We start from the raw sequence: 18,517 nt of genomic DNA on the forward strand, positions 1-18,517 counted from the left end.
TTAAAAAAAATCTGTTTTCACTTTGTCATTATGGGGTATTGTGTGTAGATTGCTGAGAATTTTTTTCGTGATCAATTTTAGAATAAGGCTGTAACGTAACAAAATGTGGAAAAGGTCCAGGTGAATACTTTCCAAAGGCACTGTACACAGTAGAAGTTGAAGTAAATTGGAAAAGCAAGTAACTTAGAAGGACAAGAAAAATAACATATTTAACTTGTAAAAGTACCTCTTGTTAGCTACTCCCTATAGTTGTGCAGAATTACACTAAACAAAAATATTCACCCAACATGTAAAGTGTTGATCCCACGTTTCATGAGCTGAAATAAAAATCCCCAGAATTTTTGCCAAGACAATTCATCCACCTGACAGGCGTGGCATATCAAGAAGATGATTAAACAGCACGATCATTACACAGGTGCACCTTGTGCTGGGGGCAATAAAAGGCCACTTTAAAATATGCAGTTTTGTCTGACAACACAATGCCACATGTCTCAAGTTTTCAGGGAGAATGCAATTGGCATGATGATTGCAGGAATGTCCACCAGAGCTGTTTAGAGCATTTACTGTTCATTTCTCTACCATGAACTGCCTTCAACGTCGTTTTAGAGAATTTGGCCGTACGTCCAGCTGATCTTTAAAACCACGTGTAACTATGCCAGCCCAGGATCTCCACTTCTGGCTTCTTCACATGTGGCATCGTCTGAGGGGGGAGTAATTCTGTCTGTAATAAAGCCCTTTTGTGGGGAAAAACTCATTCTGATTTGCTGGGCCTGGCTCCCCAGTGGGTGGGCCTATGCCCTCCCACCCCTGCCCAGTCATGTGAAATCCATAGATTAGGGCCTAATTTATTTAAATTGACTGATTTCCTGATACGAACTCTAACTGAGTACAATCTTTGAACTTGTGGCATGTTGCGTTTATATTTTTGTTTCAATATACTTCACATCAATAACAGTTGAGTGAAAAGGCTTGTTATTTACAGACTATCGAGACACGGCTATAGTGTCTCTTCGCCCTACATCATAAATATCTCCCGCTTCCTTTCCTAATCAGCTAATTTGTGAGCTGCTTTAAGGCTATGTAATTGCACTGATAATAAGAAAACAGAACCTCCACAAATAAACCAATAAACAAGACAAGCGTCCAATTCTGTTCTCCAACTACACTCCAGTCCTCTGATCAAACAAAAGGAAAACAACATACCCCTTTTGGGAACCGAAAACAATTGCTTTGATGAGTTTGTGTTAGCTTTAAGTGGGAAACCGAGTATGTACTCTGCAAAAACAAAACAATCACACAGTAACTTAATTTAAGTAACTTATTGGAAAAGTCATCCAAACCAGGGTTGGCTCTCCAAAGCTTTGTTATGGCACCGCCCCCAGTACCTGCTGCTCTGAAACCACCATAGACTGTGCACTTTCATTGAATTATTTTGCAGATTTGAGTGGTCAATTGGCTTGGGTGAAACCCTGATGCAGGTATGGAAATGTGCTACCTTTGTCCTCCCCTGAGTTAGTTGGGAAAGATTTTTTCTCATAGTTATTCAACCAAAAAACCTTAACAAGCTTCAAAGCTGCATGGGACTCAAAGAAAAAGTCCCCCTGAATTAGTAGTGCCTTCAGAAAGTATTCATACCCTTGACTTATTCCCAAAACAATTTACCACCTGAATTCAAACATTTATTAAATCGTTTTTTTTCTCAGCTATCTACACAGAAGACACCATAATAACAAAGTGAAAACATGTTTTTGAAATATAGAAATATCTAATTTACATACACTACTGTTCAAAAGTTTGGGGTCACTTCAAATCAAATCAAATCAAATCAAATTTTATTTGTCACATACACATGGTTAGCAGATGTTAATGCGAGTGTAGCGAAATGCTTGTGCTTCTAGTTCCGACAATGCAGTGATAACCAACAAGTAATCTAACTAACAATTCCAAAACTACTGTCTTATACACAGTGTAAGGGGATAAGGAACATGTACATAAGGATATATGAATGAGTGATGGTACAGAGCAGCATACAGTAGATGGTATTGAGTACAGTATATACATATGAGATGAGTGTGTAGACAAAGTAAACAAAGTGGCATAGTTAAAGTGGCTAGTGATACATGTGTTACATAAGGATGCAGTCGATGATGTAGAGTACAGTATATACATATGCATATGAGATTAATAATGTAGGGTAAGTAACATTATATAAGGTAGCATTGTTTAAAGTGGCTAGTGATATATTTACATCATTTCCCATCAATTCCCATTATTAAAATGGCTGGAGTTGGGTCAGTGTCAATGACAGTGTGTTGGCAGCAGCCACCCAATGTTAGTGGTGGCTGTTTAACAGTCTGATGGCCTTGAGATAGAAGCTGTTTTTCAGTCTCTCGGTCCCAGCTTTGATGCACCTGTACTGACCTCGCCTTCTGGATGATAGCGGGGTGAACAGGCAGTGGTTCGGGTGGTTGATGTCCTTGATGATCTTTATGGCCTTCCTGTAACAACGGGTGGTGTAGGTGTCCTGGAGGGCAGGTAGTTTGCCCCCGGTGATGCGTTGTGCAGTCCTCACTACCCTCTGGAGAGCCTTACGGTTGAGGGCGGTTGAGGGCGGAGCAGTTGCCGTACCAGGCGGTGATACAGCCCGCCAGGATGCTCTCGATTGTGCATCTGTAGAAGTTTGTGAGTGCTTTTGGTGACAAGCCAAATTTCTTCAGCCTCCTGAGGTTGAATAGGCGCTGCTGCGCCTTCTTCACGACGCTGTCAGTGTGAGTGGACCAATTCAGTTTGTCTGTGATGTGTATGCCGAGGAACTTAAAACTAGCTACCCTCTCCACTACTGTTCCATCGATGTGGATAGGGGGTGTTCCCTCTGCTGTTTCCTGAAGTCCACAATCATCTCCTTAGTTTTGTTGACGTTGAGTGTGAGGTTATTTTCCTGACACCACACTCCGAGGGCCCTCACCTCCTCCCTGTAGGCCGTCTCGTCGTTGTTGGTAATCAAGCCTACCACTGTTGTGTCGTCCGCAAACTTGATGATTGAGTTGGAGGCGTGCGTGGCCACGCAGTCGTGGGTGAACAGGGAGTACAGGAGAGGGCTCAGAACGCACCCTTGTGGGGCCCCGTGTTGAGGATCAGCGGGGAGGAGATGTTGTTGCCTACCCTCACCACCTGGGGGCGGCCCGTCAGGAAGTCTAGTACCCAGTTGCACAGGGCGGGGTCGAGACCCAGGGTCTCGAGCTTGATGACGAGCTTGGAGGGTACTATGGTGTTGAATGCCGAGCTGTAGTCGATGAACAGCATTCTCACATAGGTATTCCTCTTGTCCAGGTGGGTTAGGGCAGTGTGCAGTGTGGTTGAGATTGCATCGTCTGTGGACCTATTTGGGCGGAAGCAAATTGGAGTGGGTCTAGGGTGTCAGGTAGGGTGGAGGTGATATGGTCCTTGACTAGTCTCTCAAAGCACTTCATGATGACGGAAGTGAGTGCTACGGGGCGGTAGTCGTTTAGCTCAGTTACCTTAGCTTTCTTGGGAACAGGAACAATGGTGGCCCTCTTGAAGCATGTGGGAACAGCAGACTGGTATAGGGATTGATTGAATATGTCCGTAAACACACCGGCCAGCTGGTCTGCGCATGCTCTGAGGGCGCGGCTGGGGATGCCGTCTGGGCCTGCAGCCTTGCGAGGGTTAACACGTTTAAATGTCTTACTCACCTCGGCTGCAGTGAAGGAGAGACCGCATGTTTCCGTTGCAGGCCGTGTCAGTGGCACTGTATTGTCCTCAAAGCGGGCAAAAAGTTATTTAGTCTGCCTGGGAGCAAGACATCCTGGTCCGTGACTGGGCTGGATTTCATCTTGTAGTCCGTGATTGACTGTAGACCCTGCCACATGCCTCTTGTGTCTGAGCCATTGAATTGAGATTCCACTTTGTCTCTGTACTGACGCTTAGCTTGTTTGATAGCCTTACGGAGGGAATAGCTGCACTGTTTGTATTCAGTCATGTTGCCAGACACCTTGCCCTGATTAAAAGCAGTGGTTCGCGCTTTCAGTTTCACGCGAATGCTGCCATCAATCCACGGTTTCTCGTTAGGGAATGTTTTTATCGTTGCTATGGGAACGACATCTTCGACGCACGTTCTAATGAACTCGCACACCGAATCAGCGTATTCGTCAATATTCCCTTCTGACGCAATACGAAACATGTCCCAGTCCACGTGATGGAAGCAGTCTTGGAGTGTAGAGTCAGCTTGGTCTGACCAGCGTTGGACAGACCTCAGCGTGGGAGCCTCTTGTTTTAATTTCTGCCTGTAGGCAGGGATCAGCAAAATGGAGTCGTGGTCAGCTTTCCCGAAAGGGGGGCGGGGCAGGGCCTTATATGCGTCGCGGAAGTTAGAGTAACAATGATCCAAGGTTTTACCACCCCTGGTTGCGCAATCGATATGCTGATAAAATTTAGGGAGTCTTGTTTTCAGATTGGCTTTGTTAAAATCCCCAGCTACAATGAATGCAGCCTCCGGATAAATGTTTTCCAGTTTGCAAAGAGTTAAATAAAGTTCGTTCAGAGCCATCGATGTGTCTGCTTGGGGGGATATATACGGCTGTGATTATAATCGAAGAGAATTCTCTTGGAAGATAATGCGGTCTACATTTGATTGAGAGGAATTCTAAATCAGGTGAACAGAAGGATCTGAGTTCCTGTATGTTTCCTTCATCACACCATGTCCCGTTAGTCATGAGGCATACGCCCCCGCCACTCTTCTTACCAGAGAGATGTTTGTTTCTGTCGGCGCGATGCGTGGAGAAACCCGTTGGCTGCACCGCCCTGGATAGCGTTTTCCCAGTAAGCCATGTCTCCGTAAAGCAGAGAACGTTGCAGTCTCTGATGTCCCTCTGGAATGCCACCCTTGCTCGGATTTCATCAACCTTGTTGTCGAGAGACTGGACATTGGCAAGAAGAATACTGGGAAGTGGTGCGCGATGTGCCCTTTTTCGGAGTCTGACCAGAACACCACCGCGTTTCCCTCTTTTTCGGAGTCGTTTCCTTGGGTCGCTGCGTGCGATCCATTCCGTTGTCCTGTTTGTAAGGCAGAACACAGGATCCGCGTCGCGGAAAACATATTCTTGGTCGTACTGATGGTGAGTTGACGCTGATCTTATATTCAGTAGTTCTTCTCGACTGTATGTAATGAAACCTAAGATGACCTGGGGTACTAATGTAAGAAATAACACGTAAAAAAACAAAAAACTGCATAGTTTCCTAGGAACGCGAAGCGAGGCGGCCATCTCAGTCGGCGCCGGAAGGATACACTTAGGAATGTCCTTGTTTTTGAAAGAAAATCACATTTTTTTGTCCATTAAAATAACATCAAATTGATCAGAAATACAGTGTAGACTGTTAATGTTGTAAATTATTATTGTAGCTGGCAACGGATGGAATATCTACATAGGCGTACAGAGGCCAATTATCAGCAACCATCACTCCTGTGTGCCATTGGCACCTTGTGTTTGGTAATCCAAGTTTATCATTTTAAAAGGCTAATTGATCATTAGAAAACCCTTTTGCAATTATGTTAGCAAAGCTGAAAACTGTTGTTCTAATTAAAGAAGCAATAAAACTGGCCTTCTTTAGACTAGTTGCGTATCTGGAGCATCAGCATTTGTGGGTTCGATTACAGGCTCAAAATGGCCAGAACAAAGTACTTTGTTCTGAAACTCGTCAGTCAATTCTTGTTCTGAGAAAGGAAGTCTATTCCATGCAATTGTAAACTGGGGATTATTAGGTGACCATGATGGTTTGAGGGACAGATTGGGAATTTAGCCAGGATACCAGGGTTAATAACTCTACTCTTATGATAAGTGCCATGGGATCTTTAATGACCTCAGAGAGTTAGGACATTCATTTAACATCCCATCCAAAAGACAGCACCCTACACAGGACAGTGTCCCCAATCACTGCTCTGGGACTATGTGATATTTTTTAGACCAGAGGAAAGAGTGCCTCCTACTGGCCCTCCAACACCACTTCCAGCAGCATCTGGTCTCCCATCCAGGGACTGACCAGGACCAACCCTGCTTAGCTTCAGGAGCAAGCCAGTAGTGGTATGCAGGGTGGTATGCTGCTGGATACCAACAGGGTGGTATGCTGCTGGATACCAGCAAGCATGAAAATATTAAGGTATACTCAGTGATGTGTTCTGATGGATTTGCTCCAAACATAACACTTTGTATTCAGGACAAAAAGTACATTTTCTTTGCCAATTTTCTTGCAGTATCTTTAAGTGCCTTATTGTACACAAGATGCATGTTTTGTAATATTTGTATTATGTACAGGCTTCCTTCTTTTCAGTCTGTCATTTACGTCAGTATTGTGGAGTAACTACAATGTTGCTGATCCATCCTCATTTTTCACCTATCACAGCCATTAAACTATCTAACTTTTTTAAAATCACAATTGGCCTCATGGTGAAATCCCTGAGCAGTTTCCTTCCTCTACGGCAACTGAGTTAGGAAAGACGCTTGCATCTTTGTAGTGATTGGGTGCATCGACACACCACCCAAAGCCTAATAACTGCGTCATGCTCAAAGGGATATTCAGTGTCTGCTTAAAATGTCTTTATACGTCTACCAATCAATGCCCATCCTTGTGAGGCATTGAAAACCCCGCCGCCGGGGCCTTTGTGGTTGAATCTGCTTGAAACTCACTATTCAACTATCTTTTTAACCACTGTTACTGAACACGGAATGAGTCCATGCCATTTATCATAAGATTTGTGCAGCACATTTTAACTGAATGTATTTAGACTTGCCGTAACAAAGGCGTTGAATACTTATTGACTCAAGGCATTTTAGCCTCAAATTACTATTATTTTTTCACAACAAACAAAATTCCACTTTGATATTATATTGTGGTATTGTTACTAGATCAGTCACACAAAATCTCAATGTAATCAATCTTAAATGCAGGCTGTAATAAGACAAAATGTGGAAAAAGTAATGTCTCTAACAGGATAAAATGCCTGGATGATACACTCTGCACACTGCATATAGCTTTGTAGTAAAAGCAGAAAGGGTTTGATACGGACATACAATACATGAGTATGAACAAACTTACAATTGATTGTGTTTACGCACTCTCCAACTCAAGAGCTATGTAAGAATCATGAAGCAATTATGTTTTGAAAAAATCATGGGGCAGTTTCCCAGGTCTGGATTTAAGCCTATTTTCAAACCGATCAGAATTTCCATTAAACGTGGTTTGGCGTCCAGGGGAATACTTAATCTGGGTCTGCAAAACTGTCCGATAGATTCCTTTTCAGACATCATGAGACTGTTATCCCTTAGACTCTAAGGTGAATAGCCTTTGAGTACTATACTGAAAATAGACTACACAAACAATAAATGAGTTTGACAGTCTACAACTCAACAATGGCTAGCATTTAAAAAATAAATAAAAGATGACATTTGTCCAGAAATAGTTGCTTTATTGCTTTGGTATTCATTTGACTTAGCCATGTTTAGTTATGTAAGGACTAGACAGCAAAATCTCAGTGAATTTCAGTTTCACAATGCTCATGTTGGAAAAATAATCATCTCTGTATTGTTATATCTATGACAATACCCCCATCACTAAACCTTAACAACATGAAGAGTAAACCAATCAGATTCAGATTATGGACGGTCAAAGTAAAGCATGAAGTAAATAGGAAAATAGGAAAATAAAATAGGAATAGATAGATAGAGGCAGCGTGTCCATGTTATTACATGAGTTTCTGGATGTCCAGTTTTACCAATTCAACTTTAATAGTCAATGCACAGCTTAGAATTATCTTTACCTTAGATATCACTGTCTGTGAATCATACCCCTTCAGCCCTGTGCTATGCAATCTCTAACAGTTATCTTCCGATGCTTCAGTGCTGCTTTTTCCAAGGTCAAATAAATAGCGTGGCCCATATCTAATCTATTCAGTATACCTACAAACACCAGTTAAGACCGTGTTACAATATAGTCACGACTGCATCGTCTCTATGTAACCAGGTTATTACACCACCGTCTCCCCAACCACGTCTTTCCACAGCACTGATTGGCCTTATGACTGACACATCAGTTTCTTACAGCACCCCTATGGAAACAAGACAGCGAGGCCTGCGTCCCAAATGGCACCCTATTCCCCACATAGTGCACTACTTCTAATAGCCCAATGGACCCTCTTGGAATAGGGTGCCATTTGGGACGCAACCAGTGAGTGCTCCTACAGTGTCTTTAAGTGCTTTTATACATGTGTCTGTGAGCATAGCGTGGTGTAGAAAAATAAATAACAGCCATGCAAGTCAGCAGATGGATCGCAGTTTGGCCCGGAATTATTTCCTTCATTTTATTAAAGGGTCAATATGGGAACAGTGAATACATTTTGACATTTTAAAAGTGGCGGCTGCGTTGTTTTTGTTTGAATCTCAGACTGCCCCTTTAAATACCCAGCTCTCCGAGGTTTCACTTGAAATTGATCAGACCCATTTTCTGAGAATTTTACAGGGCTCATGTTGTAAAGGGGCTTAGGGAAAGGAGAAGCAAAGGCTTTTCCCGAGCAACTATGATTGTTATCATCCGCATTTGATCTAAAACTGATTACCTTTGGTACGTAATGTCCTGTCCTCCGATTTAGTTCTTTTTTCATAGAATTAATTTACACAGGAGGCAATCAATATGTAGTTAACCAAAGACTGCAACTACTGGTACATCTTAAGCCATCAGTCTATGTGATGTGTCGTGACAAATTATTTTGCTTCATACCATTTCCAATTTCTTTTTACACATTGTATTGTTTTGAGGAACTCTGAATGGACACTACCGTTCTAAAGTTTGTGGTCACTTAGACATGTCCTTGTTTTTGAAAGAAAAACACATATTTTGTGATTTAAGATGGGCAAAAGAACACAGACACTGGACAGAGGATTAGCTAACACAACGTGCCAATGGAACACAGGACTGATGGTTGCTGATAATGTGCCTTTGTACGCCTATGTAGATATTCTTTTACAAAATCAGCAGTTTCCAGCTACAACAGTCATTTACAATAATTTTCTAAATGGACTGAAACAGGGAGGTACCACTGTACATGTCCTATAAGAACACTGAGCAGCAAAATGGTTTGCTACGGTTTGCTACGCTGTGCTCTACTGAACATGACCCTGACCAGATAGAAGAGTGCCCCCCTCTGGCCTTCAACTCATCCCACCTGACCTTAATAGAGAGAACCTGTACTTCTGATAAATGTCCATTCTTGCAGCATGCAAACACTACATTTCCATATCCACTCTAATAGACTTCTGTACCGATAGATACACCTGGCAGCCACACCTATAGTATAGCCCAGTATGACATGCTGTATAGTGGGATATTGGTTGATTACTGGGCTTCAAACTTTGACTGATTGAAGTTCTCAAGCCTCATCCTATCTGCCGAAATCAGTCAAGTCACCTTGGCTTGGGGAAAGTGGGCTTTAAAACATGTGTGTGCTGGCAACCTAGCTATCATTGATTAATATGTTCAGTTGGAGCTGCTGATGCAAGCACATTCAAGGATTTCAGCCTTGCGCCGACAAACACATACTTTATCATCAATGTATAGCCACCTGCTTGGTATAGTGCACTATACAGGGAAAAGTGTAACATTTCAGACGCAGGCAAGATATTCTATAGATTTATAGGTGACGGGAGTCGGGAGAGAAGGACGCACATTATGCATCTTGAAAGGTCAAACCATAGTGTACAGTAGATGCATGTATTCCATATACAGTTGAATTTGGAGGTTTACATACACCTTAGCCAAATACATTTAAACTCAGTTTTTCACAACTCCTGACATTTAATCCTAGTAAAATGTCCCTATCTTAGGTCAGATAGGGTCACCACTTTAGTTTAAGAATGTGAAATGTCAGAATAATAGTAGAGAGAATAATTTATTTCAGCTTTTATTTCTTTCATCACATTCCCAGTGGGTCAGAAGTTTACATACACTCAATTAGTATTTGGTAGCATTGCCTTGAAATGGTTTAACTTGGGTCAAAGGTTTTGGGTAGCCTTCCACAAGCTTCCCACAATAAGTTCGGTGAATTTTGGCCCATTCCTCCTGACAGAGCTGGTAACTGAGTCAGGATTGGCCACCTTGCTCGCACACGCTTTTTCAGTTCTGCCCACAAATGTTCTATAGGATTGAGGTCAGGGCTTTGTGAGGGCCACTCCAAAGCTTGACTTTGTTGTCCTTAAGCCATTTTGCCACAACTTTGGAAGTATGTTTGGGGTCATTGTCCATTTGGAAGACCCATTTGCGACCAATCATTAACTTCAGACTGATGTCCTGAGAGGTTGCTTTAATATATCCACCTACATTTCCTCCCTCATGATGCCATCTATTTTGTGAAGTGCGCCAGTCTCTCCTGTAGCAAAGCACCCCCACAACATGATGCTGCTACCCCCGTGCTTCACGGTTGGGATGGTGTTCTTCGGCTAGCAAGCCTCCCCTTTATCCTTCAAACATAATGATGGTCATTATGGCCAAACAGTTCTATTTTTGTTTCATCAGACAAGAGGACATTTCTCCAAAAAGTACGATCTTTGTCCCCATGTGCAGTTGCAAACCGTAGTCTGGCTTTTTTATGGCGGTTTTGGAACAGTGGCTTCTTCCTTGCTGAGCGGCCTTTCAGGTAATGTCGATATAGGACTTGTTTTAATGTGTATATAGATACTTTTGTACCTGTTTCCTCCAGCATATTCACAAGGTCCTTTGCTGTTGTTCTGGGATTGATCTTTACTTTTCGCATCAAAGTACATTCATCTCTAGGAGACAGAACGTGTCTCCTTCCTGAGGGGTATGATGGCTTCGTGGTCCCATGGTGTTTATACTGGCACACTCTTTTTTTGTACAGATGAACGTGGTACCTTCAGGCGTTTGGAAATTGCTCCCAAGGATGAACCAGACTTGTGGAGGTCTACAATTGTTTTTCTGAGTTCTTGGCTGATTTCCTTTGATTTTCCCATGATGACAAGCAAAGAGGCACTGAGTTTGAAGGTAGGCCTTGAAATACATCTACAGGTACACCTCCAATTGACTCAAATTATGTCAATTAGCCTATCAGAAGCTTATAAATCTTATAAAGCCATGACATACACAGTCACCTTAGTGTATGTAAACTTCTGACACACTGGAATTGTGATACAGTGAATTATAAGTGAAATAATCTGTCTGTAAACAATTGTTGGAAAAATTACTCGTCATGCACAAAGTAGATGTCCTAACCAACTTGCCCAAACTATAGTTTCTTAACAAGAAATGTGTGGAGTGGTTGACTTCAATCCGACATCAACTGTAGGTAGTCAATGAGACACATGGCTGTGGTAAAGGTCGCCGGCGCTGTTCATGGTCACACAAATGTATTATATTCCCCAGTGGCAGCTTCTGGTGTGAAGGGAAACCAATACAAATGGCACCCTGCATTCTACAAAAAATATAGTCAACACCTCAGGGGTGTAAAGTACTTAAGTAAAAAATACTTTAATGTACTACTTAAAACCTCTTAAGGAAGCTGCGAATTTGCGTTAAAATCGCAGATTTTTTGTTAAAAATCGCGCAACATTTCAGCGCCCTGCTACTCATGCCAGGACTATAGTATATGCATATGATTAGTATGTGTGGATAGAAAACACTCAGACGTTTCTAAAACTGGTTAAATCACGGCTGTGACTATAACAGAGCGTGCGTTTCATCGAAAAGTGCAGGAAAATCTGATCACTGAAAATGGAAAAATATATCCATGCGCAACTTCAACCATTTGTTAAAAGTGACCCCCATTAAATGGAGCCGAGTTTGCAATACCTACAGCTTCCACACGATGTCAACAGTCTTGTCATTTGCCTACTATTTTTTTCTTGGTCAAACAGACACAAGGCAGAGCAGTTCTTCCAGTCTCCGATTTTGGTTGAGATTTACCCGGACATTATTTCCAGACGCACAGCTATAGAATATAATTCACCTCGTGACCAATTTGATCACTTATTAACGTTTACTAATACCTAAAGTTGCATTACAAAAGTATTTCGAAGTGTTTTGTGAAAGTTTATCGTCTACTTTTTTAATTAAAAAAAATGACGTTACGTTAAAAAACGCTATTTTTTTCGATGATCACACACTCTTCATAGATCGATAACTAGGCTATATATGGACCGATTTAATCGAAAAAAAGACCCAATAGTGATTATGGGACATCTAGGAGTGCCAACAAAGAGGATGGTCAAAGGTAATGAATGTTTTATATTTTATTTGTGCGGTTTGTGTAGCGCCGACTATGCTAATTATTTTGTTTACGTCCCCTGCGGGTCTTTTGGGGTGTTACATGCTATCAGATAATAGCTTCTCATGCTTTCGCCGAAAAGCATTTTACAAATCTGACTTGGTGGATAGATTCACAACGCGTGTAGCTTTAATTCACTACCTTGAATGTGTATTTTAATGAAAGTTTAATGACAGTTTGAGTTTTATCAAAAACTATAGGTGGCGCTCTGAAACTCCGCTGAGTGATGTTCCTGCCAGGGAACTGTATTCTGCTACATCCTTAAGAAGTTTTAATGTAGTTTTGGGGGTATCTGTACTTTACTTTGCCATTTATATTTTTTCAACAAATTTCCATTTTACTCCACTACACTCCTAAAGAAAATGAACACACTTTTTACTCCATTCATTTTCCCTGACACCCTAAAGTACTTGTCACATTTAAAATGTTTAGCGGAACAGAAAAACGGTCCAATTCACACACATCAAGAGAACATCCCTGGTCATCCCTATTGCCTCTTATGTGGCAGACTCACTAAACACAAATGCTTCAATTGTAAATGCTTTGTTTGTAAATGAGAGTTGACAGCAAGAATCCCACATAGATTTGACAAAAGAAGAAGAATTTCAAATCCTGATTACATTGGGTTATGATAACCTCTTTATTTATGTGTGGGAATACTTGGGAACAGATTTCCTGAATTGCAATCTATTTGAGCTGATTTCCTGATTTCCTTACGGTCTTATATGTAAAAAATAAATTAATAAAGATATATATGTTTTTCTACAAAAAATTGGGGGCCAAATAAAATCACCTGGGTGCCGAATTTGGCCCACGGGCCGCCTATTGTAGAACCTTGTTGTATCGTGCTAGCACACACTGTTATTCCTCAAAAGCCAGTTTCCCATCTGTCAGACAAGCAGCCATTGGCATTCAGCAATGTGATATGGTTGGCCGGTAGGATTTCTATCTCTGTAGTTTCTGTGCCCGTAGAAATATAATTACTATACTATACTAGAATTAACTGGAATTGAATGTGAATGTTTGTTCTGTGGTCTGGTCCTTTCGATCTGAGGGCTCTGTGATGAGTTCATTAGTTCAGCGAGGACAGACAGACTCAGACTGTGACTGTGACTACTAGGGGTACATTGAGATCTCTAATTAAAGAGGTGGACATTGAGATGTTATTGAGGAATAGTTTATATGAGAGGCTGAACAGACTGGAGTCTCACTGACATTCACACCTGATGAAGGGACAAGGATCTGTTTGCCTCTGAAAGAGGGCCCAGTTTATGACTATCCTTAAAAGTTTGGTAGAGAGGAAAACATATGTAGGCCTTACAGAGTCTGTCTGCCAGGCAAATTGGGAGTATAAAAATAACATTATGTTGGTGATTCATTCGAAAATGTCAAATGTATAGTTTGGTGGACAGGAAAACAATGTTTACAGAGTCAGACAGTTTGGCAAATGGAGAGTATAAAAATAACATATTGTTGATTCACTTAAATATAATCAAATGTACCATCAAATGAATCATATGAAAATCAAAGACATGGAAATGGTTGCTCAGTCAAAACGAACGTGATCTGATCATGTGCATGTTTTCTAGCTAGATGATTGATCTGCCATCAGATATGCATAGTTGGTTTTAATTGCATTTTCACTTCCTAGCTGTCCAGGTTGTCTTTTCTGCTTTAATTAGAACGTCAACCCTCAGTGCATTTAAAACTGTCAATCACTTCACCTCACAGCCCAGGGTAGAGTTCCCTAATCTCTCTCCATTGGACAAATGCCAGACTAACCTCAAGCAATATAGGATTTGTGTGATTCACAGGCAGTGGCTGTGTAGAAATGAATCCCCTACTGCACCTGCATGAGTTTGAGTCTCAATGCATCAGGGTGTCTATACTGAGACTGTTTTTAATGTACTGCACAAAGAAGATATGATCATATGCATACACCAGATACACAAGTGGCTGTAAGCCAAACATTTTCAGCGTAAACATTAGGCATGCATGGAAGAAATTGTGTCAACCTTCTCCGTATTTACTGCTCCTTGTCGTGAGGTATTGCACGGGTAACCCTTGCTTTACACAACAGAACACATGGATAATTTCTGTTCCATGCAGAATTAGAAGGCTTTGTATCTCTGCCCTGTGTTTCCACTGTATAAGCTTACTTTCACTATACACTTGTGCAACCTTTTGTAAAGCTGTCAACCCTGCACAGCATAAAACGTTAATTTTGGCCACAAGTTGTGGCAAAATATTTTTTTTATCATAAAGTGAAAACAACGAGAATAAAGAGACTTGGCATGTGTCGGCAATGTCAATGGTTCGAAGAAGCTTAATTCTAGTATTTGTATTTTGATTTATGATACCAAAATGCGGTGCGCTACGCGGCGAGGTGCCAAACCTCTCCAACTTCGCGCAATCAAGATTGAAGAATCCCGTACAAGTAGTAGGCCTATGCAAGTGCTGCATAGTTGTTTTTGTTGCTGTCGGTGTTTTCAATCTCCGCAGGTCATGTAGGCTATGTGGATGTGATGATTGTATAAGAAAACAGACATATTTAATCCTACCGATTTAGATTTGACCCTCACTCAACCGTGTAACGACAATGCGTAATCTTCTCCTGAGTTAGGCGAAATCAGGCGAGCCACAACAACACCAAAGATTGACTGAAAGACTTAGATTGATCCCAAAAGCTGTGGCCAGCAGCCACGTGTCTCCTGCGGATTTAAATTAAATTGAATACCTGCTGAGTCTTATTTGCAATATTTCATGTCTCAGCATTATCAGCGCGTAACTGCGTTTAATTGTATTCTTGAATACAAGCCAAGTGAATGAATCAACAACAAAAAAATGCATATAACAAATATTTAGCAATATCCCTTTTAATAATAATAGTTAATAGTGCTAGAGAGCCCCAGTGCCAATATAACTTGCCTTTGAAGTAATATTATTCACTAGATATTGTTCTTTGCAGGTGTTGTAAACGGAAAACACACACGCACACATATACTGCACACACACACTTTTACATTCATCCTTTGCTGCTGCTACTCTTATTTTACTCTTATTATTATCTATCCTGATGCCTAGTCACTTTACCCTGCCCTCGTGTACATATCTACCCCAAAAACCTCGTACCACTGCAAATTGATCTGGTACGCCTACTGGTAGCCTACTTTCTGTATATAGCTCCATTCTTGAGTATTTTATTTTATTTTTCGTGTTACTTTTTATTTGTATTATTAATTTGTAACTCTGCATCGTTGGGAAGGGCTCTTAAGCAAGCCTTTCGGTCTACACCAGTTGTATTCGGCGCATGAGACGCATACAATCTGATTTGATTTGATTTGAAAAAACAAACAAACAAATCTGTCCCAAGCAGTGAGAGGCAAAAACACAATCTCAGCTGCCAACAAAACCATTTTTATACAACATAGCAGTTAACTGAAAGGACAACAATGATTTAAAAGCATCTCGCATGCACCTGACATACCTGGGGAAGAATTCGCAGCCACATTTTTTCTGTGTGTTTATTTGCTGATATCTCCAAACTGCACTCCTGCCTTCCCGCAGTTACCGAGTTACCACGAGATGCCTCCGGTACCGGATTAGGGACACTCAATTCTCACAAGAGAGGATATCACACCACTTTCGGAATGAATCTTGGCCACATGAACAACCAACAGTTACTTATCGTTATGCATTTTCTCAAATATGAAGTCCCAATAAAGTGTTTAAGTAAATGTTCATTTATTTTATAACACAGCCTATAAATTGCCGGTCATTATCTTATCGAGATATGTTTGGTGTTAATCGATGTCAGTCCATTTCAGAGGAAATTCAAACGTCTCTTCGGAAATATTTTTTGTATGATGTTGATCCGTAGTAGTCTATTTCATTCTGTATCACACCGCTATATATTCCTGTGAATGGACTTTCCAGGGTACTGCGTTTAGCTCGGTTTTAATAATAGCCTACATGTAAATATCTATTGTTCTCCATTTACATAAAACGAACATTAGAGGTTCCGTCCGAAGTATCCAATAATTAATTCCGTGGGCCTATTGAAATCCGGTCAGAGATTGATGTCGAGTCTCGCCAACTTCAAAGCGTTACAGCCTTTTGCGTCGTCCTTTTTCAATCCCTCTTCATAACAGTCCTCTCATGTATTGTTTTTTTTTTTCGATGTCCGACTGGTCAGGTCCTCCAATATTTATTTTCTCAATGCTAAGGTCTCCAAAAAACCATTTAACTTATAATATCTAGTCAACATACACCACAGCACTAATTAAATCTGCCCACTGCGCTCCATAAAGTGAAAAGGGAAGAGTGCTTCGCAGGCTCAGCTTCAGAAATCGCCTAATATGATGTGTGTGACAAAACTATACCGGTAACCTCTTAATGCAGTGGCGGGCCACAGTCTTTCTCGCGCTTGGGGTGTTTCAGCTCCGATTCCACTTCACTGCAGTTCGACCGGCTGCTTTTAGAATTTGAAATATTTTGTTTGCGGTACTGCTCTCCCAGCCTCCATAGGCAAATAGTACAAACTCCAGCATTCGATCGCATAGACTGTCCTACGTCACTACACACTTTACGGCTCTCCTCTTTTTCCCCCTGAGAGCAAATGAACTTGTATTGCACTTCATCAAAACAACATGTTAGATCTGTTCTCGATGTATGTCCAATGGTACACACCAACTCCAGGGAGCACGAAAATGTATGTCTGTGAAGCTGTAATATTGTTCAATGAAAGCAATAATTTGCCAAATAGGCCCATTGAAGCACGCTTGAAAGCTCTAGACCCATGTCATGTATTGTATAGGAACATGAGGATACATAACTATAACATCATCCAATTTGTAAGTCGCTTTGGATAAGAGCGTCTGCTAAATGACTTAAATGTAAATGTAAATTTAGGCTGGCCACTCAAATAATCCCCTGACCCCTTCCTCCCTCTCTCCATTGTACTGCCTTATCTCTCCTGATGCCCCCCCACCATGCGTATTTATCTTTTATTTAACCTTTATTTAACTAAGCAAGTCAGTTAAGAACAAATTCTTATTTACAGTGACGTACAGGAGCAGTGGGCTAAAAGTGCCTTGTTCTGGGGCAGAACGACAGATTTTTACCTTGTCAGGGATTTAATCTAGCAACCTTTTGGTTATTGGCCCAACACTTTAACCACTAGGCTACCTGTCATATAGTTCCCTTATGGACATTTCCACATGTTTTGTACATGCAAAATTGTATTTCACATGTGAAATCATGTAAAACCATGTGGTTTTGGAACACTTTACATGTGATGATATTTCACATGGAGTTTCAAGTGGATTGTCCTCCTCCCAGAGCGCTAAGAACCTTGGCGTGATCCTGGACAACACCCTGTCGTTCTCAACCAACATCAAGGCGGTGGCCCGTTCCTGTAGGTTCATGCTCTACAACATCCGCAGAGTACGACCCTGCCTCACACAGGAAGCGGCGCAGGTCCTAATCCAGGCACTTGTCATCTCCCGTCTGGATTACTGCAACTCGCTGTTGGCTGGGCTCCCTGCCTGTGCCATTAAACCCCTTCAACTCATCCAGAACGCCGCAGCCCGTCTGGTGTTCAACCTTCCCAAGTTCTCTCACGTCACCCCGCTCCTCCGTTCTCTCCACTGGCTTCCAGTTGAAGCTCGCATCCGCTACAAGACCATGGTGCTTGCCTACGGAGCTGTGAGGGGAACGGCACCTCAGTACCTCCAGGCTCTGATCAGGCCCTACACCCAAACAAGGGCACTGCGTCATCCACCTCTGACCTGCTCGCCTCCCTACCACTGAGGAAGTACAGCTCCCGCTCAGCCCAGTCAAAACTGTTCGCTGCCCTGGCCCCCCAATGGTGGAACAAACTCCCTCACGACGCCAGGACAGCGGAGTCAATCACCACCTTCCGGAGACACCTGAAACCCCACCTCTTTAAGGAATACCTAGGATAGGATAAGTAATCCCTCTTACCCCCCCTTTAAGATTTAGATGCACTATTGTAAAGTGACTGTTCCACTCGATGTCATAAGGTGAATGCACCAATTTGTAAGTCGCTCTGGATAAGAGCGTCTGCTAAATTACTTAAATGTAAATGTAATGTAATGGATTTTCACGTGATCACAACCATTCACAAGTGGATTTACATTTTCCCATGATGCC

At 41.8% G+C, this 18,517-nt stretch overlaps 1 protein-coding gene across 1 annotated transcript in view; it reads right to left on the reverse strand.

Annotated features, from left to right (window-relative positions):
- Nucleotides 1-16,914, reverse strand: part of crhr1 (corticotropin releasing hormone receptor 1) — a 183,688-nt gene extending 166,774 nt beyond the window's left edge. The window contains exon 1 of the mRNA XM_046306321.1: nt 15,831-16,914. Within this exon, the coding sequence (XP_046162277.1) occupies nt 15,831-15,854 (24 nt within the window). The 5' untranslated portion in view covers nt 15,855-16,914. The remainder of the gene's footprint in view (nt 1-15,830) is intronic.
- Between the last annotated feature and the right edge of the window lie 1,603 nt (nt 16,915-18,517).

Source organism: Oncorhynchus gorbuscha, linkage group LG16 (genome assembly GCF_021184085.1).
Source record: "Oncorhynchus gorbuscha isolate QuinsamMale2020 ecotype Even-year linkage group LG16, OgorEven_v1.0, whole genome shotgun sequence".
In the NCBI taxonomy this organism is placed as follows: domain Eukaryota; kingdom Metazoa; phylum Chordata; class Actinopteri; order Salmoniformes; family Salmonidae; genus Oncorhynchus; species Oncorhynchus gorbuscha.